The following is a 23,276-nucleotide window of genomic DNA, read 5'->3' on the forward strand; positions in this document are numbered from 1 at the left end:
CTTTTTATCATGAATGTTTTTAACACTTTTTAAAATTATAAATTTTGTAACAAATTTAAAATTTTAAGTGTAGCCATCATGTGACATATCATATTAAAGCCTATGAAGTTCTGAAGAGATTGGTGTTTTTAGTTTTGACATATCTCAATCCTGGGATGAGCCTTAAAGGTTTCTGTGTAGTCTGGCAAGGCCAAATTTGTCAATTTTTTTGAAATTTCAAACCCTCATAACTCAAAAATGGAATAAGGTGAAAAAATTAATTTTAGATTTAAACTTAGTTTTGATCATCCAACAAGTATACAAAATATTAAGAAAATTAGATGACATGAGGTAAAAAAGTTGGATCACTTGATATGGAATGACCATGAGAATGGCCCCAAGATACATCCACAGCTTTCTGTTTTTCCTTGGTACCACTTCCTGACGAATAGCTTCACATACACACACAGCCTTTTGCATTTGGGTTCTCCCCCCAACACACACTCCCACACAAGCCTATGGTTGTTCCTGACACTATTTGGGAATCATCTGTCAGTGTAAAATTACTTGGCCATATGACGTCTAAGCTGCAAAATCAGAAGCAGAAACCAATTCCTACCTCTAGAGTTGTAGGAGAAGTCCCAGTCCAGTTCTGATTCTGAAAGGAAAGGAGATTTTTAGATAGAACCAGTTCCATGTTTGAGCTGGCCTAAGGGTCTCTAGCGAGCCTCTTTCCCTGCCATGATCACCTAGCTGTGCTGGCAATGTCATTCTCTTGGCTAGGGATGGACAAACCTGCCAGTCTCAGTTTCTCTCCATTTCTCATTTTCCCAACCTTAAGTGTAATTCTCCACATTTCTGCATCACTTTTTTTTTTTATTTTGCATCACAATTTTTATTTTAAAAGTCCTCATGGAAATTTGCTAGCATTTTAGTGCTTTCCCCTAATATATGCATTTTTGTATATATTATTTGGTTGGAGAACTGCTGAAAAGTGCAGATTTTGAAGGAAACCTGCATTGCGGTTCATGTATCATTTACCTGGTGTGAGTTAGCTAGGCTTTCATTCAAAGGCAAACCAAACCAAATTTCTCCCCATCCCTTCTTGTGATTTCCCACCATGCCCCACAGCTCTAGATTAGGGGCGGTGTGGCAAAGCAAAAGCGTTGCTGGGTCCATCTGTTTTGTGCTGCTCAGAATGCCAGGCCAAGAAATAAATAAAAATAAGGGAAGGGGAGGGGTCCAGGCACCTGCTCAAGGATAGCAGGTGCTGATTCCAGCCCCGTACACACTGAGAGGCCAAGGGGCACCCAAGCGAGGTCTCTGCTCAGAATGGAGCGTGTTGAACAAATAACAGGAAGTGGAGGAAGGAAGGCTGCTCATCAAGTGCATGGCATGTGGCAAAGGATTTGGACCCTGGGGAGCCACTTTACAGGGCAGTGAACACAGAGCGGTTCAAAGGGAAATGTAGGCGGTCTGCGTTGTGCCTCCTCCTCCCCCACTTGGTAAAGGCCATTGACTTGGATCATGGGCAAAGAAACTGACCAACCGATGGCCTCTGCTCACACAGCATTAATATACCTGGGGTGGTGGGAATCCCTATGACCGGTTTAGTACTGTTTGGTCTGGCTCTCAGCAACCCTGTAGGGTCACCCAACATTATCTCTACAAAAAGGAAGACACATTCCTCCGTAAGAAAAACTGCAATAATCCACAATTGAGCCATCTCTTTATTAGGACCAACCAAATTGTGACAGAATAGTGAGAAGCTTTAGAGTTCTTCAAAACTGGTAGTCAGAATGGGGGGCAGGGGTAGAAGCTGGCTTGATGTTAGAGACACAAAGTGTGCATTTATTCATACTCTTAGAATTGAGTGAAAGAGGAGATTGCAGACTTAATAGGATTAGAATTTGGTAGGTGCCATTCAGGTTTCAGGCTGCACCTGGGACAAAGAAGCGAGGGGTAACTAGGGATGGAAGACATTTGGTTCCGTTTGCAATCAAAGGTGAACCGATCGGCTCTGCACATTCCAAAATAATACAAGAACTGAAACACAGCCATCCTTTGACACTGATGTTTCTCTGAATTTTGCAGTGCATTACTCCAATGAGCACTGAAATGCATATACTGGATAATGTGTTTTGTAGAAATGCATATATTTGTGAAAATAAAATACAAAAATGCACTGTATTAGAGAAAATTGCTTTGCAAAAAATGTGTGAGTGAAGCAAAATTGCATACAAAAATTTGTGTATTAGTTGAAATTTGGATGAAAATGCTCATGAATTTTAATGAGGACTTTAAAAAATGTAATCTAATGTGGAAATGTGGAGCACTGAATTTAAAATTGAAAAAATAAGAAGCTGAGAAGCCAAAATTGTCAGATTCACCCAGCCCTAGCCTTTACCAGACCCTCCATTTTAATATATAAAATGCAGCTGTTACCTTAATAATAATAATAAAATAATAATAATTATTATAATAATTATATTTGTATACCGACCTTCATCCACAGATCTTAGGGTGGTTCACAACATAAAATTACGATATAAAAAACACAAAATACACAATAAAAAGAAGAACAAAAACAAACCAAAAATCCCACCTCCCACAACAGAGAGGAACATTTTCTCCTGGAGCCCATAGTTTGAAGCCTGAGGTTTAGCTTGCTGAAAGCCACCAGCTGTGTTCAGGATAAGACTTCTTACTGGCCAGAGTTGCACTATTTCACTAGTTTCATTTTCCTAAAACAAGGAGCCATGGGCAGCCTAGAAAATGAGATTTGAACCACTAGGGGATGCTCAATATCTGCAGAGAGCATGTCTCATTGGATAGATCACATGCTGACTATAGTTTCTCAAGGATTATTGATACAATTTTAGGGACTAGATTAATGTGATGCCCTGACAAACTGTACCAGGAAGCTTGCTGTGGATCTGCTGGAACATGCTCCGATACCAGTCCCGAGGACTATCCACACTCTGCAACAGAAACCAGATATGCAAATTCACTAACAGCTGCAAAAGAGAATTGAAGGGGTGGGGGTGTGAGACAGGGTTGAAGTGATGGGCAGGAAGGAACCAGGGCAGGAATCTATGGGGATCATTTCCCCAAATTTGTCTAGGGAGAAGATACATTCTCCGACAGTTTTGAAGCTGTGAAGACTCACTATAAGCAGTGGAGGGAGCACAGTTTCTTCTTCTTTTCCTAAGGAAGTATCTCAGTTGTCACCCTAGCCATCATTTTGCAACCTCCTCCACAATATCTCACAGCTAGCATCATTCTAGGGCATTGGGGATAGGATGGGAGAATGGTGCCAACCACAAAAATAGTGGAAAATATTTGGAGAATATTCTGCAAAGTGATCTTTTTTCAGGAGGATGAGAAAAATAAAGTTTTATTCTGAGAAATTTCAGTTCAGCTCTATACTGCAATGCCTCCCACTTCCTCCTCCTCCTCCCTGTGGTGCAGATTCCCTTGTTGGCCTTTATCTATGATTTCATGTTGCGTATCTGCATATGCGCTCAAATCCAAGCTATGATGGGAATATTAGTTCACGTTAGCCATGGTTAGCAGCATCAGTGCAGACACCAAGCTTCATCCCTGGTTAGGCTGACAAGGAAAAAGCAGGCTAGAGCTCCAGTGGAGAAGGGTAGAAAATGGAAGAAGGAGAACACATTCCCACGTCAGTTTGCAAATTATGGTTTGCACTAAACCACACACGCCATCTGAGCTGGGCCAATGTGCTTTCTTTTCATATTTTTTGGCAACGGGGGAGATTTGTTGTTGCTTTTGTTGCAAACAAGCTCATGGAGGCCACTGGGAACACTCTCGACTTCAGGCCAACCTCCCACATTGTTCCCTTTGATACAGCATTCAGATAACCATTCTTAAGAGGTTCTCACTTAATTGCAGAACCAGCCCAGTTTTCCATAGTTCAAAAGAAGCCTCAAAAGATCATGAGCTCAAATTAGCTTGGCTACAGACTTAAAGTGCTTAAAGTACATAGCAGAGGAGAGGGGATGCTGAAGAGAGCTTGGATTTTTGCATCCTATTTACATCTGCTTCATCTACAGACTCACCGATCGTGAGGCAATGGGCATCCCAGACTCATCCACTGGTCCAATGCCATCATACTTCACCCAGCGTTTTTCCTTCCTCCGGCCATCTTTTGTCCAGGTGGTGGACCAGCCTGGTTGTGCAGTGCCATTGACAGCTGGGCGAGCAGGTGAACCAGCTGGGTGGGGGACAGGTGCTGCTTGTGATGTCAGTGGTCTAATTTCTTTAGCAGGCCAGGTGGGATACCAATTATTTGCTGCAAATAGATACAGGCAATGTATAGTGAGCCAGCTCTGCAGGAGGTAAGGTCAGCCAGACCAACATAAAGCAAACACAGCGGTTTACTGGGCTCATACCATATTAACCACAATAGCCAAACATTTCATGGCAGCAATATACCTCCAATGAGGATGTGTTGGTGATAAACACAGGGTGGCCATCACCAGCAGAGCCGGCTTGTGGGTTTCCAAGCAGAGGAATCTGGCTAGCTGCTCATGGAAACAAAATGCTAGATATGATGGACCTTGGTAAAGGTAAAGGGTAAAGGGACCCCTGACCATTAGGTCCAGTCGTGGCCGACTCTGGGGTTGCGGTGCTCATCTCGCTTTATTGGCCGAGGGAGCCGGCGTACAGTCATGTGACCAGCATGACTAAGCCGCTTCTGGCGAACCAGAGCAGCGCACGGAAACGCCGTTTACCTTCCCACCGGAGCGGTACCTATTTATCTACTTGCACTTTGATGTGCTTTCGAACTGCTAGGTTGGCAGGAGCAGGGACTGAGCAACGGGAGCTCACCCTGTCACGGGGATTCGAACCGCCAACCTTCTGATCGGCAAGTCCTAGGCTCTGTGGTTTAACCCACAGCACCACACGTGTCCCTTTTGATGGACCTTGGTAAGATGCAATAAATCAGTCCTTAAGTTCTTATGAATCTAGTAGTCAAATTAGTCCAGTACTGGGAATAATGGATCCTGGCTGGAAGATACGATTATCCTGGACATAACACCAGCCTTGTTGTCGCTTGCCTAGTTGCCCCAAGCACCTAGAATTTGACCCAGGCAAGTCTGCAGATGGCCAGAAGAGGTAGGGAGCACTCAGGCCCTCCTCCTGCCCCCCCCCCCGTGTTCCTATGCTGGATGCACAGGAGTTAAAAGCTCCGCATAGAAAGTGCATTGGTGGATGAGAAAAGAAACCCTCATTTCTAGTATATCAAATGTTTTATTTGCCAGCCTCTCTCATGAATAAAAAGCAGATGAGTAAACATTTTTGCAGGCTAGTAACTGTTGGGGGGACTAATTTACAAGGCTGGCTGACTCCATGTGCTTCTCAGTAAAATCAGCCCTAATTCTGTTTCTGCTCCCACCAGATGGGAATTTTGCCCCAGCCAACTGGTCTAAAAGGGGAGTCTAGACATGCTGTTGAACATACAAGCTGGCGCTTCCTCCCCCGCGACATGATTCTGCAGCCAAAGGTTACCTGACCAAAGTCCCATGAGATGTCAGCTCCTCCACTGATGGGAGCACAGCAGGGGCGTTGCTAACACTTAGGAAGGATTCAGGACATGTGGCCATAGTCACAAAATTTCATAAGCTTTGCATATGTATAGACACATATTTATACATGGAGACATATGGATACACATTTAGAATTTAAATGTCACAGAAGGCATGTCAAATCCATCCAAAAGATCAGGTCAAATTAATTATTCATAGCACCCCAGCCCAGATCACTCCAAATAAATTCCTCTTCAATTCAATTACTTCCAATTTATTTATCAAAAAAACCTGCTCTAAATCAATTCAATTCCGCTTCAATTAGATCCATTCATTGGGCTGTAGCTAATGCTAGTCCTACTCAAAGTAGACCCATTGAAATTAACAGACAAGGCCATTAATTTCAGTGGGCTTACTCTGAGTTGAATATGATCCATTATCTCTAGATAAAGCCACCTTACATTAATTTACTCTTCCGGATTGATATGCTACACCTGCAAGTCGATCTTCCCCCTGCCCAGTCCTTAGAAAAAGATGTATGGCCCACGGATCCCCCACCACCACCACAGGAGCGCTGCGAAAGCAGAGAGTGAGAAGCTGGGCTGAGTTTCAATCAAACACAAAGGCCCAAGCAAATGGGCAACACAGGAAGCAAAGAAGGCAAAAGGCCACCAGGTGTCCATTCTCTTGCCAAGAAGAAACCATTAGTTCCTCCATATTTGGCTAGAGTTACCTGAGGTTGTTTTCCACGGCTGAGAGATCCCATTGTGCACAGTGCAGGGGGCTGTGTCGTGGAACTCAAAATTCAAGGTGTTTGAACCACAATTACGAATCACAGGAATCTGCAAGCAACAGCACAAGCCCATTAGTTTCACCTCAGTTTTAAAAGCACCAGAAAAGGGTTCCAATCCAAATGAGACTTCTCACATTCTTCATAAATATCACCCTTGGAAGGTTCAGGAGTTCCATGTATTGATAAGATAAATTTGTTCTTGTAATCTTCAGAGAGTGGGACATCTATCCCGCTATCTTTTGAGACTTTTTGTTCCAAAAATGCAAATGAAAGAGATAAGCTTTTCTCCCTCTTTGCATAACTGCCCTCTCCCCTCCTCAGGTTTCAGCAACTGGCATTCAGAAATAAACTGCCTCCAAAGGATTGTTGTATCTGAATGTCTAGAATAAAATTGTTAGAAAATAAATCTAAAAGTAATGATTAACCCAACTGCAAATTGGCTTTAGCTGCAAAAGAAAGGGCAGAATTAATATTGATGTTTGCCCTTGAATTTCTTATATCTCTGTCTATATGTATGTTGTCTGATTTTTTGTTGTAACTGAAGTTGTTACTGTCTGGAATAATAAACTATTTTGACTTATACCCAGTTTCAATGAGAAATTGGGCACCTGATAAACTAGAGGCACGGTGAATTCTTTTGATTGTTCTTACTGTGTTTTGCATTAAAATGTGTAAGCCACTTTGAGGATGGGGCCTTTTTCGAGGAAGAAAAGCAGACCAGGGCTTGAAAGAAGTGAAACAAAGCCACAGTAACCACCTGAGAAAGGACTGTTCTCTGGTTGTGAATCTGGGGGGACAGAACAGTTTTCTGGGACTGTTAACTTAGGATGAATGTGGAGATGGAAAATCTGCCAATGGGAGTTGTAGTCCAAAACATCTGGAGGACCTCCAGTTGGTGAAAGCTGATTTAGGCTGCCAAGTTTATAAAGTCTACCTTGGCGAACAAAATGATTACCCGGACAGCCTCATGCAAGCAAAACCAGCAATGCTTAACTCCTGCTCCCAGTGGACCAAGGATCAATGTACTAAAATGAAACCTACACCAGCCCATAATGAAAACCAATTCATTAATACAATCAGCCATAATTAGTCAACCTCTTCCTTTTCAGGAGCCTAGTCTAGGGCACATAGACTTAAAACAACTTTGCAGCCTGCAGCTCCAATATGGAAAAGAAATGATGAGCAGTCAGCTGTCCAGGAGCCCCAGAGAGGCTTGAGAACACAACCCATTTATTAAAGCCTTGTAAAACTAAAGTACTCTTTCCTATTTCTTATTTTATAAAGAAATCACTCGCTGTGAGTCTTTTAAAACAATTCAATTTAAAAACAAATATACAACCACTTTACCTGAACCAGGTTTTCCAGAGGCACTGCTTAAATTAATTAAACAGTCTTACATACTATCTGTTGTTTTTGTCTATGGAAAACAGGAGTGCCTGGTGTGCTCTGGTCCATGGGGTCATGAAGAGTCGGACACGACTAAACAACTAAACAACAACACATACTATCTACAGTGGTACCTCAGATTAAGAACTTAATTCGTTCTGGAGGTCCGTTCTTAACCTGAAACTGTTCTTAACCTGAAGCACCACTTTAGCTAATGGGGCCTCCTGCTGCCGCCGTGCCACTGCTGCGCAATTTCTGTTCTCATCCTGAAGCAAAGTTCTTAACCCGAGGTACTATTTCTGGGTTAGCAGAGTCTGTAACCTGAAGCATCTGTAACCTGAAGCATCTGTAACTCGAGGTACCACTGTACTAATGGCAGCTTTCCTGGGGGGAGCAGAGAGGAAAGTGCAAATCCTTATTGGACTCCCTCCAGTCCGTCCGTCCCCCCACTTTTTTTAAAGAAGCATGAAGTGCAGTCACCCTTCCTCATTATCGTCTAGTTTGTCCCTGATGAAGTAACCTGTGAGGCAGCACAAAAAAAAGAAGTGCAAGTCCCTGGGGAGGAGAAACACGCAGAACATTTGCCTGGAACTTGAGGCCCTTCAGAAATTGCTCCCCTGAGTTCCAGCCAGCATGGCCCTGGGTCCTGAACCAGGAAAGTCATAGTTCAGTGGCATTTAAAGGGTCGCAGGTTCCCCACAGTTAGCACATCCAGAGAATTAAACCTGCAGGATTAATTGCTTAATTATTTCCAAGAATTTCCTCCTTATATCCTTTGAGAAACACCTGCTTCTATTTATCTTTTCTTTATGATGTGAATACAGGCAGATGTGCCCTTTGGCCTTTCTGTCTAGGCTTATAAGTTTCCTGCTACACATGTTGCTTTATCAAATAGAGTGTGAAGGCCAAGCTACCTGCTGTACAAAATTACATGCAACTTCCCCCCCATCTTTTCTTTTGACTTGGCAAACAGTCACTGGAAGCTGCAGGTCAGGTGCTAAGAGAAAATGGGCAGCTGGGATGGTTTAGGACCTAACCAGATAGGATGTTGACTGCGTGAATGAAATTAACTTGCATAATTTTAGTTATCTGAATAACCCTTTCTGAATGGGGAGCCTGAGCAGTATGGGATCTTCCACCAGCATGCAAATAGTTGTGCCTCTGTTTGTGGGAGGGGTGTGTTGTTTTCATTGGAACTATGGTAGGTCTAAGCCTCTAAGGTTTAGACCCGTGTTTCCCAAACTTGGGTCTCCAGCTGCTTTGGACTACAGTTCCCATCATCCCTGGCCACTGGTTTTGCTAAGCTAGGGATGATGGAAGTTGTAGCCCCAAAACAGCTGGAGACCCAAGTTTGTGAAACACTGGTTAGACTAAGGGTTAGATTCCACCTACCCATCTTCCCATCCCCTGCTCCGCCCAAACTGGGGTTCCTTATTACAAAACAAAAAAATGTGCATGTTAATTTTATTCACACAATGAAGTTCAAGTCTTGTTTGACCCTTAAAACCTTCTGTATCTTTTTGTCTCTGCAGGGGGGAAAAGAAGCTGGAGGGCATATTAGAAGGAAGATTTCCAGCACAGAAAGTATTTCTCACCCCCATCTCCAGCTGTCACCACTCTATTCTGATCACAGCTTCCCATGGCTGCCTGTAATTCTAACAAAAAAGTTAGAGGTGAATTAAACAGAGCTATACCTCACAGGTGCAGTTTTCACCTAAGGCTGCTGATGCCGTTCCCAGTAGTGGGTGGCAAGGCTCCCCTGCAAGTCATGGGGGTGATGAGCAGTCAGGGGAGGGCCCTCACCCACTGGCAATTCCTCTGAATTGGTTTGGTTAAAGCAGGGGCAATCCTGGGAATTTTACAGTCCTCAGAAGGGGGAATGGCAGCTGGGAAATGGCTTCCTCTGTGACTGCCTCTAGCATCTTTGCTGCACTGATTCTGCTGTCTGCTGAAAATGCATCTCTTTACCCTGGCCATTGACAGTTAAGGTTATGTTGTTTTGTGGGACCTGGCTTTTTTGGCGAATTGATACCGTTCTGCTTTTGTTTGGAAGGATTTTACTTGTTTTTAAAACCATATGATTGTTTTACTTGTTTTGTGTAACCGTACGATGATATTGTAGTAACCTGTTCTGGGCTCCTGTGGTGAAGAGCAGCTAAGAAATCTTATAAATGAACAACAGTCACTCACTCTGTGCTTCGAGGGAGCCCTCACCATCTGTGGAGTAGATGTAGCCTGAGGAGATGCTGGGTTCCTGCTGCTGATGAAAGAGGAGTTTTTCTGGAGGCGCGATGGGATGAAGTCATCCAGACCGAGGCCCAGTGTTTCCTCAGGCGCTCCAGCTCTGGTGTGAGATGGCGGAGAGGTAAAACGAGGCCTTCCTTGTGGGGAAGGAGATGATGAATAGTTTCCTGGGACATGAAGACGATGCTCCGTGTATGTCGCACTCTGCACGGATTGGGAAAAGAGAACGTTCTTTAGGCATTACAACTTGGTGTATACAATCACAGTAATACTGAGGCAACATGTCACCGCCAGGTAAACCCTTTCAGCGCAGAATAAGAGTGGCTGGCAGGTAACCTCAGGGCAGGAGCTGGTGGGCTGGGGAGGTCTCTACCTGGGTCAGGAGAGCCTAAGGGAAAAGATCCTGTGGAAGGTCCTAGTTGGTGGGTGGGATTTCCCTCACCTCATCCCATCTCCCTACCAGTCCCCACAGAACAAGGTCTGGGCTCTGCCTCTGTGGCTATCAGAACTGGTTGCACATTTTGCCACGTAACTTTCTTTCTAGGAGGGATAGACACTTTGTCAAAAGAAAGAGCTCAGAGTCTGAGACACCTTTCCAGGAGCACAAGTGAAAGCCTTTGCATGCGCCACTTCACTCATGGGCACCAGATTAGAAGCCCTTGGAAGAGGGAGTCAAATTTTGAAATTAGTTGTTGGAAAAAGGGGAAATACACAGGCACATGTTTGCATAAACTGATTTATGCACAGATAATTTTTTGAAATAATTGTGGGGAAGACTGGACCAGGCAACCCTTATGCCTGCTCAGCCAGGAGCCGACTGTTGCTGGGCAACCCCATTCCCGCCCTGTTCTTAAGAGTATTGTTGAAGCAGACACTCCTTGTATCCCTTGGAACCGAGAAGCGTCTTCCAACAGCCCTTCAAAGAGAAGACTGTCCTCTGCAAAGTAGGGCACATTTTGCAGAGTTGCTTGCCTGAGGCTGCCTCTGGTTACTGGGATATGGGGCGGTATGCACTTGTTCTGCTAGCCTAAGCATTTACACTTGCGCAACAGAACGTTCCCTCACCCCCTCCTCTCTGTGTCCTCTCCTGCTCCAGCACAGATCTAGGGGGCATGCAGACGGGGGGTGGGGGTGGAGAGTTCCACTGCACAAGCATAAATCCTTGCACTAATAGAACAAGCTACTTAGCAATACAGTCAAACCTCGGTTGTCGAACGTAATCCATTCCAGAAGCCCATTCGACTTCCAGAATGTTCAACAACCAAGGCACAGCTTCTGATTGGTTGTAGGAGCTTCCTGTGCTCAAGTGGAAGCCACATCGGACGTTTGGGTCTCGAAAAACATTTGAAAACCAGAACATTTACTTCCAGGTTTTCGGCATTTGGGAGCCAAAACGGAGGCGTTCAGGAGCCAAGGTTTGACTGCACATGGGATACAACCAACAGGAGCAGAGGAAACTGACTGTATTCCATCTGTCTAGCCCAGTACCGTGCACCCTAACTGACAGCATAAAATCATGGAATTGTATAGTTGGAAGGGACCCCAAGGGCCATCTAGTCCAACCCCCCCTGCAATGCAGGAACCTCAGCTAAAGCATTCAAGACAGGTGGCCCCTCAAGAGAAGGCCTTTCCCATCAGCTGCTACCTGGTTCTTGTAGCTGGAGATGCCAGGAGCTGAACTCATGCTGCATGCAAAGCCGCTGCTCTAGCACTGAGCTACGGTCTGCTCCACTCTGTGTTTCTCTCTCCTGAAAACAAGGGATGGGAAACAGCACTGCCAATTTAGCTATTCCTCTGCTTTGTGCATGTGATCTACTCATCCTCCCAGGGCTCTGAGCCTCACATTATGACATCCATGGGAATGAGAGAAGCCAATGCCTTCTTTTGGCCCCTAGACAAATGCCTGACCAGAAATCCCAGTGCCTCAGCCAACAATGGATTAGATCCCTGCCTTTATTTACAAGAGACATCAACGGCTCCCCTGGGATCTCCAATCCACATGCCAGACCAATCTGTTCAAAAACATTTCCTGTTATTTAAAGACAGGCACAGCGATGGTAAAAATAATATTAATGTGACTGATAACAATATCGCTATGAGTTAAAGCATAATAACCAAGGCTCACATTCAGGGACTGAAGCATCCCAGATCTGGAGTTCTGAAACGTCAGCAGTGCCTGTCACATGCAGATGCTTCCCTCGAAGAGGCAGCCCTCAGCTCAGGGTTGCTGTTTCCTAGGCAGGGAGAGGAAAAGAAAGGCATGATGGAGTTGCCCTGGAGCCCAGCCTCTTTACAGCTTCACTTAGTTAGTTCCTTAGCCAGGAATGTGTTCCCTGCTCCACCAGAACCCTGTCCTCACATACTACTACTACTACTACTAATAATAATAATAATAATAATAAATTTTATTTATATCCCGCCCTCCCCAGCCGAAGCCGGGCTCAGGGCGGCTAACAACAATCAAATAATCAAACAATCAAATAATCAAACATTCTAAAAATATTTCATTATAAAATTAATTAAAATCAAGTTGATGGCAACCATTAAGCAAAATTCTGTGCAGGTTGCCAGAGGAGGGAGTCAGGCTGCGCCCTGACCAAAGGCCTGGTGGAATAACTCTGTCTTGCAGGCCCTGCGGAAAGATGTCAGGTCCCGCAGGGCCCTAGTCTCTTGTGGCAGAGTGTTCCACCAGATTGGAGCCGCAGCCGAGAAGGCCCTGGCTCTAGTTGAGGCCAGCCTAACCTCTCTGAGGCCTGGGACCTTCAGGATGTTTTTATTTGCAGACCGTAGGTTTCTCTGTGGGGCATGCCAGGAGAGGCGGTCCCGTAGGTACGAGGGTCCTAGGCCGTATAGGGCTTTAAAGGTTAAAACCAGCACCTTAAACCTGATCCTATACTCCACCGGGAGCCAGTGCAGCTGGTATAGTACCGGATGAATGTGGTCTCGCAGCGAAGACCCCATAAGGAGTCTCGCCGCGGCATTCTGCACCCGCTGGAGTTTCTGGGTCAGTCTCAAGGGCAGCCCCACGTAGAGCGAGTTACAATAATCCAGTCTGGAGGTGACCGTCGCATGGATCACAGTGGCTAGGTCAGGGCGAGAGAGATAAGGGGCTAACTGCTTAGCTTGGCGGAGATGAAAAAATGCCGCCTCCATAGAGAGGGAGGTATTGAAGATTACACCCAAACTCTTAACGGACGGTGCTGGCACTAATTGCACCCCCGCAAGAGATGGGAGTTGCCCCCTCAATCCCATATCGTCCCGTCCCAGCCAGAGGACCTCTGTCTTCAAAGGATTTAACTTCAACCGGCTCCCACGTAACCATCCAGCCACAGCTTCCAGACATCTGGTCAGTGTGTCTAGGGCCGAGTCAGGATGGCCATCCATCAACAGATAGAGTTGGGTGTCATCGGCATACTGATGGCAACCCAGCCCAAAACTCCGGACAAGCTGGGCGAGGGGGCGCATAAAGATGTTAAAAAGCATCGGGGAGAGAATCGCACCCTGAGGCACTCCACACACCAAGGAGTGGCGCGATGACAATTCCCCCCCAAGCGCCACCCTCTGTCCCCGACCAGAGAGAAACGAGCGCAGCCATTGGAGGGCTGTGCCCTGGATCCCCACGTCGGCAAGGCGGTGGTCTAGGAGTTCGTGATCGACCATGTCGAAGGCTGCTGACAGGTCTAGAAGAATCAGCAGCCCCGACCCGCCTCGATCCAGCTGCCTGTGGAGATCATCTGTTAGGGCGACCAGAGCCATCTCGGTCCCATGACCAGCGCGGAAGCCGGACTGGAATGGATCGAGAGCCGATGTTTCATCCAGAAACCTACCAAGCTGTTCAGCAACCGCTCTCTCAATCACCTTACCCAGGAATGGAAGATTCGAAACCGGGCGGTAATTGGATAGATCTAAGGGATCTAATGATGTTTTCTTTAAGAGCAGACGCACCACTGCCTCCTTCAGTTCCCCTGGGAATATCCCGGTGCCAAGGGACAAATTGATGATATCCCCCAGGGGGGCCCGCACCTCGTCTGGACACGCTCTAATCAGCCATGACGGGCACGGGTCAAGAGGACAGGTGGTGGGCTTTCCAGCTTGGAGGAGTCTGTCCACATCGGCTAGAGATATCCGGTCAAAGTGGTCCAATACTGGACCCGAGGACAGTCGAGGGGCCTCCAGTTCATTTATTGTATCCAAATTGGCAGGAAGGTCATGGCGGAGCAACAGGACCTTCTCTGAAAAAAAGCTCGCAAATGCCTCACAGCTGTGTGTCAGATTGTTATTTAAATTTGGCTGTCCTTCAAGGGACGTTAAAGACCTAATTATACTAAATAATTGCGCCGGGCGAGAGCTAGCGGATGCAATGGAGGCCGAGAAGTAAGATTTCCTAGCGGCCTTCACTGCCATCTCATAGGTTTTCATAAAAACCCTATAAGATGTTCTTGAGGCTCCGTCACGGGCACCCCGCCATACTCGCTCTAGCCGTCTGAGATCCCGCTTCATTTTCCGAAGCTCCTCGGTAAACCAGGGAGCCCGGTTTCTGCGGGGTCGCAGAGGGTGCTTAGGTGCGATCTCATCGATGGCTGTCAGGAGCTGGGTATTCCAGCCCTCAACAAGCTCAGTCAATGAGTCGCCAGGGGGAGCAAGGTCCCACAAGGCTTGACGGAATCTATCAGGGTCCATCAGCCTCTGCGGGCGAGCCCAAATCGGCTCGCCACCTAAGCAGGGTGGGGGTGAAAAGTCAATCCTGGCTTTCAGAGCGTAGTGATCAGACCATGGCACCTTCATCAAAGGAGACATGATCACATCTATACCGGCGCCAAAGATCAAATCCAGCGTGTGGCCTGCTTGATGTGTGGGGCCCGAAACAAACTGGGAGAGCCCTAGTGTCGCCATGGAAGACACCAGGTCCAGAGCCTGTGAGGAGGGAGTGGCATCAGCATGGATGTTGAAGTCCCCCAATACCAATAGGTTAGGGAACTCCAAGGCCCAGCCAGTCCCCGCCTCCAGCAGGCCTGACAGGGTGGCTGCTGGTGCGCTAGGTGGCCGGTACACCAGCCAGACAGCCAAGCTCACCTCAGAGCCCCACACTAGGCCAACACATTCAATGCCGGGGATCAATGGCGATGGTAGAGCCCTGAAAGAACAATCTTCCCGGATTAATAATGCCACCCCTCCCCCCCGGCCCACAGTCCGTGACTGGTGGAGGACGGAGAAACCCGGGGGCGCCATCTCTCGTAAGGTAACAGTTTCCCCTTCGCGCCCCCAGGTCTCCGTCACACAAGCCAGGTCGACCCCCTGCGAGATGAAGAAATCTTGCAGGGTGGCGGTTTTGTTGCCTATAGACCTGGCATTGCACAACACCAGTGACGGAGGTGAGTAATCCTTGCTCACCCTACCCTCATCCCTCGGGATGGGGCGCAGATTGGAAGGGGTACGAGCATATCCGTATCTCGATCCCCTTCGCCTATAACATCTGCCCCCACCGCCATACCTCCCTCGCCCCTCCACGGTAGCAATCCCAAGCCTCATACTTGCCTCCATTTACAAAATAGAAAAACAAAACAACCAAAAACAATTATACCCAAACAAAACCAATCCCCACCCCACTCAATATCCAACCCCAAACCAAAACAAAACGGAACAAAACAAAAATACATAGATAAAAACCACCATTCACGGTGGTACAACAGAGTAAACAGTAAAAACAGCTTTAAAACACCTTAAAATATATAAAAACATCTTTAACATTTGCTGCAGCAGCACCAGTGTCCTTAAAGCTGTCACAGAGGTGAGCCTGGGCCCCGCCCCCTAGGCCTGGTGGAATTAGCCTGAGGAGGGAGAGGTCTTCATTTGTTCACTTTACTAGGGTTGTCAACCACTGATAGGATGTTTAATTGATTTATCTCCCGCCTCTTAACTAGTAAATTGATCAAGTGTCAAGAAATGTGCATACCACCAAAACCTCTATACAGTGGTACTGCATTTAAGATCAGGAAGAAAACACAGAATTGTTGAAATACTGTTAAAAACAAAATGCAGTCATAAAACCATAAAAGCAATCAGCAAGCAATAAAAGCAACAACAGGTAATAATATTCAAAGTCTAAAACTCAAGAGGAGCAGCATTAAAATTATACACTAAACATGTGGGCCAATTAAGAACTAAACAAACCCTAAATAATACACTAAACACCTGGCACTGAAAACTTATCAGTGGGTGCAAGGCAAGTCACCTTTGGAGGGGGATTCCAGAATCGGAGAGGGGGGGGTCATTTGCATGCAAGCAGGAGGGACCTTGGGGGCTCTTCGTGCAGCTCAGCTGGGGGTAGGCAGTAGTTTAAAGAAGCCAAGCGAGGAACAAGCTGGATCAGCCTGGCAATGCAGCTTCTCCTCCCTCTGTGGTATGGGGGGCAGAGCGCAATGGGGTTTCACCTGGAGGTATCTCGCAGGTGAAACAGCTGCTGCTCCTGCGTCCTTCTGCTACCAGTGGCCGATATTGAAAGCTGTGCTGGTAGCTGAGGAACGCAGGCTCCAGGAAGAGTCTCCTCATGAGCCAGAGGTGCACTGGGGCTTTGCTGAAGCTAGTCAGGTCTCTCCCCTCACTTCCGGGCCCACCTGAGAGGTGCCGGAACTCTGTTCTGGTGCGTTACGGCTGAAAAAAGTCCTAATAATAATAACAGGAAAATGTGAAAATGAATTGAAAGATGATTAAAATAATAATATTTAAACACAACAAAATTCCTAAAATATATTTCTTCTTTGCAAATTGTTCTTGGATGTACAAGACCAGGCTGCTAAACCCTGCTGCAAAAAATCTGCCCCACCTTCTGAAATGACACCATGTTGATATTGCTCACATCCACACCATACATTAAATTGCTATGGCTTCCCCCAAAGCATCCTGGGTGGGGTTAAGGGGGCTCAGAACTGCAACTCTGTGAGTGGCCAGCTGCATTTCCTAGGGTTCTTTGGGGAACCAGTCTGAAACAGCTGCAGCTCTGACCCAGTAGGATGCTAGTCAAAGAGAAGTGGATGCCAACTTTCTCCATCTATATAGGAAGCTGCCTTACTATCTAGACCAGAATTGCCTAAGACTGGCTGTGACACTCTGGGATTTTCAGACAGAACGGTCTTCCCCGTTCCCCTGACCTTTTAAGTGGAGATGCCAGGGATCAAAGCAGCAACACAAAGTAGACAGTACTGCCTCCCCAAAGGCCAGATCCATCAGGATCCCTCTCTTTCAACCATTCCCACCTGCCTCTGTGGCACAAAGAAGAAGCTGGCTCATTCCGCCCAGTCTGCTGAAAGAGCAGCTCAGTCAGGAACCTCCTGGCCCTGCACGGTTCCCATTCCAGCTGATTATCATAATAATTACTATTCATGTTAATTTGTTGTTATTGGATCTGTTTATATGATTTTGCCATTTTTGCACATTGTTGTTATTCCTGCATTGCAGGGGGTGGGCCAGATGACCCCTGGGGTCCCTTCCAGCTCTATGATTATTTTTATTAATTTTGTTCTCTGCTCTGGGATTGAAAATATTCAACAAAGAGCAAACTAGAAATGCTTTTTTGTTTTTTTAAAATATCCCCTTCTGCGACAAGATGCTTGAAAGGGTGGTGGTCACACAATTTCAATAATGCATGGAGGAAGCTGATTTTCTTGACTCATTTCAATCCCGTTCCAGGCCCAGTTTTAGCACCAAAACAGCTTCAATCAGGAGAGGGAAGTCTGACATGGTTGGTTCTCCTTGACCTCCCCTCGGCTTTTGATACTATCATCCAGGATATCTTCCTGGTCAACAGTATTTTTTAATTCAAGCCCTGACTGCAGAGAAAGAACTGGTTTGAACTCAAAGGTCCTTCAAGACTGAGCTGCAGAGGGAGAATCAGGAGCACACTTAGAGGGTGCTTTTTATAAAGCCAAGATGCTGCCTCCCTCTATCCCACGGTCAGAAACTGACCAGACTGGCCACTGAATCTTTCTTTGACACTCTGGACAGGACAGCTCCCGGCACCTGAGGGCAGCAGGCCGGCTGAGGAGGTGCAAATCAGGCCTCTGTCCAAAGGCAGTCTCACAGCAAGGGCAGGCTCTGTGCTGGAGAAGGAAGAGATGCGCCAGAAGGAATGGCCATTTCCATGGAAAAGGTCTGGCAAGGGAGCTCGTAACTCCTGAAGCTGTTCCAGGGAGTAACTGGAGCAGGACAGACTGAGCCACACGCTTATCTGCTGGGCGCTTGGGAAACAAAGTCTCATTTCCACAGCTGGTGTGATGCCCACAGAGAGTTGCTGCCTGGCCCCCTTTCTCTGCCAGTACAGGGTCTGAGCGTGTGCATGTTGGCTCTGTCCTTTCATGGTGGCTGTGGCAATGCAAATGGCTTTGCATTAATAATTCAGCCCCAGACAACGCTCTACAGTTTGCTCAGCTGCATGGCTGCATTCCTGTGGGGGTGCATAAAAAGGGATTTGGTGGGAGGGGAGGAAGCAAGAGTTTAGGGTGGGAGAGAACAATTTCCAGGAGGCTGCAGCCCGGGCAGGAAGAGACAAGGAAGTTGACGGGGCATCCATACCCACAGCTCTGTGGCAGAATACATGCTCAGCCGCCATCATGTTCACACAGGGCTTAAAAGTCCCCTCACAGAGCCCCGGAGAGGCACTGCCAGTCATTGCAGTCAGTACTGGGCTGGATGAGCCAATGGCATGAGCCAGCTCTGTAGGATCTTCAGTGGGGTGGGGTGGGGAGCCTTCAGCCCATGGGCCAATTGGGCCAGTGAGGCTGTTTCCCCAAAACCACACCTGCCCCTGACATCATCTGTGATGGCAGACAATTGGGCACCTTGATGCATGTTCCTGACAGTTCCTTGATAAGGGGCTTGCTGTCACCACCAGTCACCTGAATGCCAATCAGCTGCCCACGGAAAGTCACTGGCACTGCTGACTCCTGCCAAAAGCTGGGCTTGAAGTCCGCACCATCAGCTTAGTGGCTGAGGAAGGGCTGTGGCTCAGAGAGAGGCTGGTTGCAGAGCACATGCTATGCCTGCAGAAGGTCTCTGATTCCAGCTCCGAAATCTCCAGATAGGGCTGGGGATACGCCTGCCGGGAGACTCTAAGAGTCACTACCAGTTGGTGCAGGAGAGCCTTCTCCGACCCAGGGCCCTCCAGATGTACTGAACTACTGTTATAATTAAAATTATAAAGGAAAGGAAAGCTTTGGTTTGTTTAGCTCAGAAAACATATTGCAGAGGTGACTTGACATCATTTTATATTAAAATTTTATAATATAGTAAAATAAATTACAAAGGGGGCATGATATCATTTGATACATATACCAATGGCCTGTATAATTTTTTTAAAAAAAGAAGAGGGCCACCAGCAGAACATATCCTGCAACTTGTACTATTTTGCTTATTGTTTGTTTACTGTGCTTCTATCCTCCCAGCAGCTCAAGCCTTCCTCCCCCTCCAATATTATCTTCACAACAACCATGTAGCCCAGTATCAGTGAGAAAATTTTGTAGTTGAGTGAGGATTTGAACCCGGGTCTTCCTAGCCCTAGTCCAATACCAAGCACAAAACTATACTGTGAGGAGTGGCAAGGAGCAATTCCGCAAACTGACTCCTCCCCTTCTGACAACTAATAACAAACCAGCAATCACTAAGCACTGCACACAATGACTAGAAACTTTATCTTCCCTTTAAATAAAAGCAAGATTTTCAAGATTCAGCGCTTTTTCTGAGCTCAGGCAGAACTGAGGCATAAACACAGCCCTGATATGGTCAGCTAGGGAGGGCTCTGGCCATCCTGTGCTTTAAAAAATAGTGTTCTAAGCCTGGAGAGGGCCAAGGATTCCTTAAACTCCTGGGTGCCAGATCCTCGCCCCAAAATCCCTGGTTTTATTAAACATTAGAATTAAGCAAGGCTTGATTAAGCTGCACCAAACATGGAAATGCTTGGGCTCAGCTTAAGCTTATGAGAGGGGCTAGAAGAGCTAGCTGGATGGGTGTCACTGGATGAATGAAGGCAAATGATGGCCCATCATTAACCCATAAATGAAAGCCACCAATGAGGCAAAAGACTCTGTGGACACAGAGGGGGAGACCTGCCCCGAGCTCTGGGGTTTGGGATGATTCTGTGACCCCCGGGTTTGAGGGTCTATTGCTCTGTTTGTGGGAAGATGCAGAGGGAAAATAATATCATAAGGATCCACAAAAGGGGGGGGGATTCAAAGGGGTTTGTATTCTGTTTGTTTATTTGATTGTTTGTAAAACTTAAAATGCAAAAATAAAATTACACACACAAACACACACACACACACCCTTTTGCACACCAGTTCTTTAAACAAGGTTGGATGGTACTACATGCTCTGGCATGGGACTCAGCCTGCAAGATGTTTGCTTCCAAAGGTCTCAAAGGAGGGTGGAAAAGGTCCTTAGTAATCAAAGCACAGCTGGAAGCAACTCTAAAACTAAGTTCCATTATGCTACCTCTTTCATTAAACACCCACAAAGCATTTTTGCGCACTGAATAACCCCCCTCCAATCCTGAAAGGGCAGTGTTGTCCCCATGGGCCACGACATCAGCCAATAGGAGCACCGCTGCTCCCCACTCCCTTCTCGCCATTCACCCGTGGCTTGCAACTCATTAACCAGCAGGTTGAATGATTGGCCAAGGAACGCAGCCAGTCAGCATAATCAGCTTTGAAGCCAAATGTCTCCCAAGTTTCCAAACTGCCTGCTTACATGCCCCCAAAGAGAACGACTTTCACAATTAGAGGGGAGCAGGCAGACACTCTGGCTTCAGGATCCTTGAACACTGTAGGTCAACAAAGAAGAAAAGGATGAGTCACTCTGTGAGAGCACATCCTTCTCAAAGGAAGCTGGTAGGAGAGCCCCTCCACAGAAATAAATCTTGTAACTATAAGATCTCCTCGTCAGTAACATCCTCATCTTCTAGCCTTCCCACACTATCAGATTTTTGCAGAATAAGAGTTATGCTCCATCCATTGTCATTTAATGAAGTGCCACCAGTATATGTGGAACTTTAAAAAGTGGCATAACTGCCATGCTATTTTTCTAGACAAAGAGGAGCAGGAACTCACCCTGAAGGCCTCCCTTGTTCCCTTAGAATGGCAATGGCGCCCACCTGAACTGAGGGGCCAGAACTGAGCATAAGCTGCATGAAATCCCAGTGCTTTTCTCAGACCCAGATAGATTTTCCAAATCTCTCCTACCCATTAGCTCCAACTGAGGATTTCAACCAGTGATATCTAACTACCAACAAACCATCAGCTTAACAAGACTGGTCTCCTAACATGCAGACAGTATTTTGTCCCTGAAAAAATGAAGTGTTTTGTTCTTCCATTTTTGTAAATGCAATGTGCAAAGTGAAGAGGCTTGGGGGAGAGTATGTGGGATATGGCTGGGGTGCTCTGACAGGCAGGATGACACAGACTCACTCACCAGATCTTAATGATGAGCTTCCACTGGAAATGGATTAATTCAGAAGGTAACAGATTCAAGGAAATTTATTGACCATTTCCTCTGATGCAATTAGTGCTGAGTGACACAGCCACCACCAACAGCCATGGCTACGCCATTTTGTTTAAAATGTGTTTCTTGAAAGGTCCGTAGAATTATCATTATTATTATTTAAATCACATTGGTAACTTCATCTAGCTAGATAATGAGCGGTGAAGCTTATTTTGGCCCAGACCACCACAATTTTCTTTTCTGTTTTAATGGAGGATGCACAGACCCTCACTCTTTCCTGTGCTGGGACACACATCCTGCAGTTTAAAAAAACATGGAACAGAAAAAGGACTATCTCCATATATTTTACTTGTAGTGTGATATAACTGTATAGTTGTTAAATAATGATTTTTTGGAATCTCACATAGAGACTTAACTATAATCAGGGCACACATTAGCTAATGATGCTAAAATGCCATTGATCTCAAAAGGCTAAATAGTCTGCCACAAAATCTGCAACAGTACAATCAGGCAACACTTTCTGACTGGAGACAGCCACTGCTGCACATACAACAAATGAATAATTTGTTTGCATCACTGTGCAACCTCCCTGCCACACACTTTTCTGTTCTCATGGGATCTATTCTTAAAGTACTTTCCAAACTGCATTAAATTAAGCTACCACGTCCATGCTGTTAAATCCTATGTCCGCAGACCAATGCATTGTGCGTTTATTCAGGACTAGAAAGTGGTGCATAGAAGCAAAGCATCAAATTCCCCAGGTTGTTGTACTCCTTCAGCTTCTGCTTTCTTTTTTCAGCTGCCTGAGAGTCATAGTTTGGTCACTGTGTAACAGCTACATTCCAAAGCAGCGGTTGGGGGGGGCTAACCTTGTGGCCCCCCAGATGCTGTTAGATTCCAGCTCTCGCCAGCCCTAGACACCACGGTCAATGGTCAGTGGTTGAGGGAGGCTGAGGTCCAGTAATATCTGAAGGGCTACAGGTCAGGCTCCCCACCCCTATACCGTAATTAACAGAGTCATAGAATGTAGAACCATAGAACCATTATCAGTAACGGTTGGTAATGAAAAACAGCAGCGTGCAACCACAGGGTGTTGTAAACAAAATCTGCCCTTTTCCCTTATGGGGTATCCAAGAGCCCATATAGAGTCCTTACATAGGTTCCCTATTAGTAGGAGAAAATAACAGAGGCCAACCAGAGAATATTGAGAAGCAAAGCAGCTAGTAAGCTTGATCTTTATTGATCTGTTGCAACCGGGTGCTCCCCTCACATGCAGGAGAGAGGAGGAACCCAGAAAAATGGCACGCAAGGCCTTATAAAGACTTTTGAAATTGCCATCCTCTAGATCAAGACCACCCCCAGAAACATCATACATACATCACAGAAGGGGTGTAACCTAAGACCACCCCCAGATACATCATACCTACATCACAGAAAAGGCGGTCTAAAACAGAAATTTGAATGTTGTTTATCTCCTGTCTGGCAGGTTACTTGATTGGATTGCCTGGGGAGCCTGGCTAGTCTTTTGTAGTGATAAATACTTAGTTCCTGGGCCAGGTCACAGGCTCACAGCCTATTCAAACACAGACATACCCTAAGACAGGATTTGTGAAGGAAAAGAGAATGCGGAGGCTTTTCCTTTTTCCTTTGACCTTGCAGAGAAAACGTTTGCTCAGTTTGGGACAGTTTGGGAATAAAAATGGTTCCAGGTCAGTCTTCCTGTGCTGATCTATGTATGTGCTTGGTTGGTACATTTATGAACATTTCCATATATCTAAGACCTCAAAATTCCTATCACAAGGGGAGCGTTGCATGTTCTAGGCTATGGCATCCTC

The 23,276-nt window shown here is 46.2% G+C and overlaps 1 protein-coding gene across 16 annotated transcripts in view; it reads right to left on the reverse strand.

Annotated features, from left to right (window-relative positions):
- Window positions 1-23,276, reverse strand: part of SORBS3 (sorbin and SH3 domain containing 3) — a 68,212-nt gene that overhangs the window by 29,284 nt on the left and 15,652 nt on the right. For 5 of the 16 annotated variants that reach the window (XM_083588474.1, XM_083588468.1, XM_083588482.1 and 2 more), the window contains exons 1-7: window positions 12,070-12,188; window positions 11,597-11,697; window positions 9,901-10,158; window positions 6,265-6,373; window positions 4,062-4,294; window positions 2,897-2,960; window positions 599-637 (exon numbers count right to left, since the gene is read on the reverse strand). In XM_083588474.1, coding sequence (XP_083444600.1) covers window positions 599-637; window positions 2,897-2,960; window positions 4,062-4,294; window positions 6,265-6,373; window positions 9,901-10,158; window positions 11,597-11,638 — 745 coding nt within the window. In that variant the 5' untranslated portion in view covers window positions 11,639-11,697; window positions 12,070-12,188. Of the gene's footprint in view, window positions 1-598; window positions 638-2,896; window positions 2,961-4,061; window positions 4,295-6,264; window positions 6,374-9,900; window positions 10,159-11,596; window positions 11,703-12,069; window positions 12,189-16,385; window positions 16,606-23,276 lie in introns of those variants that run through there. The other 11 variants (XM_083588469.1, XM_083588472.1, XM_083588470.1 and 8 more) reach the window with 6 other exon arrangements.

The sequence above is a fragment of the Podarcis filfolensis genome (genome assembly GCF_964270895.1).
Source record: "Podarcis filfolensis genome assembly, chromosome: 15".
Lineage (NCBI taxonomy): Eukaryota > Metazoa > Chordata > Lepidosauria > Squamata > Lacertidae > Podarcis > Podarcis filfolensis.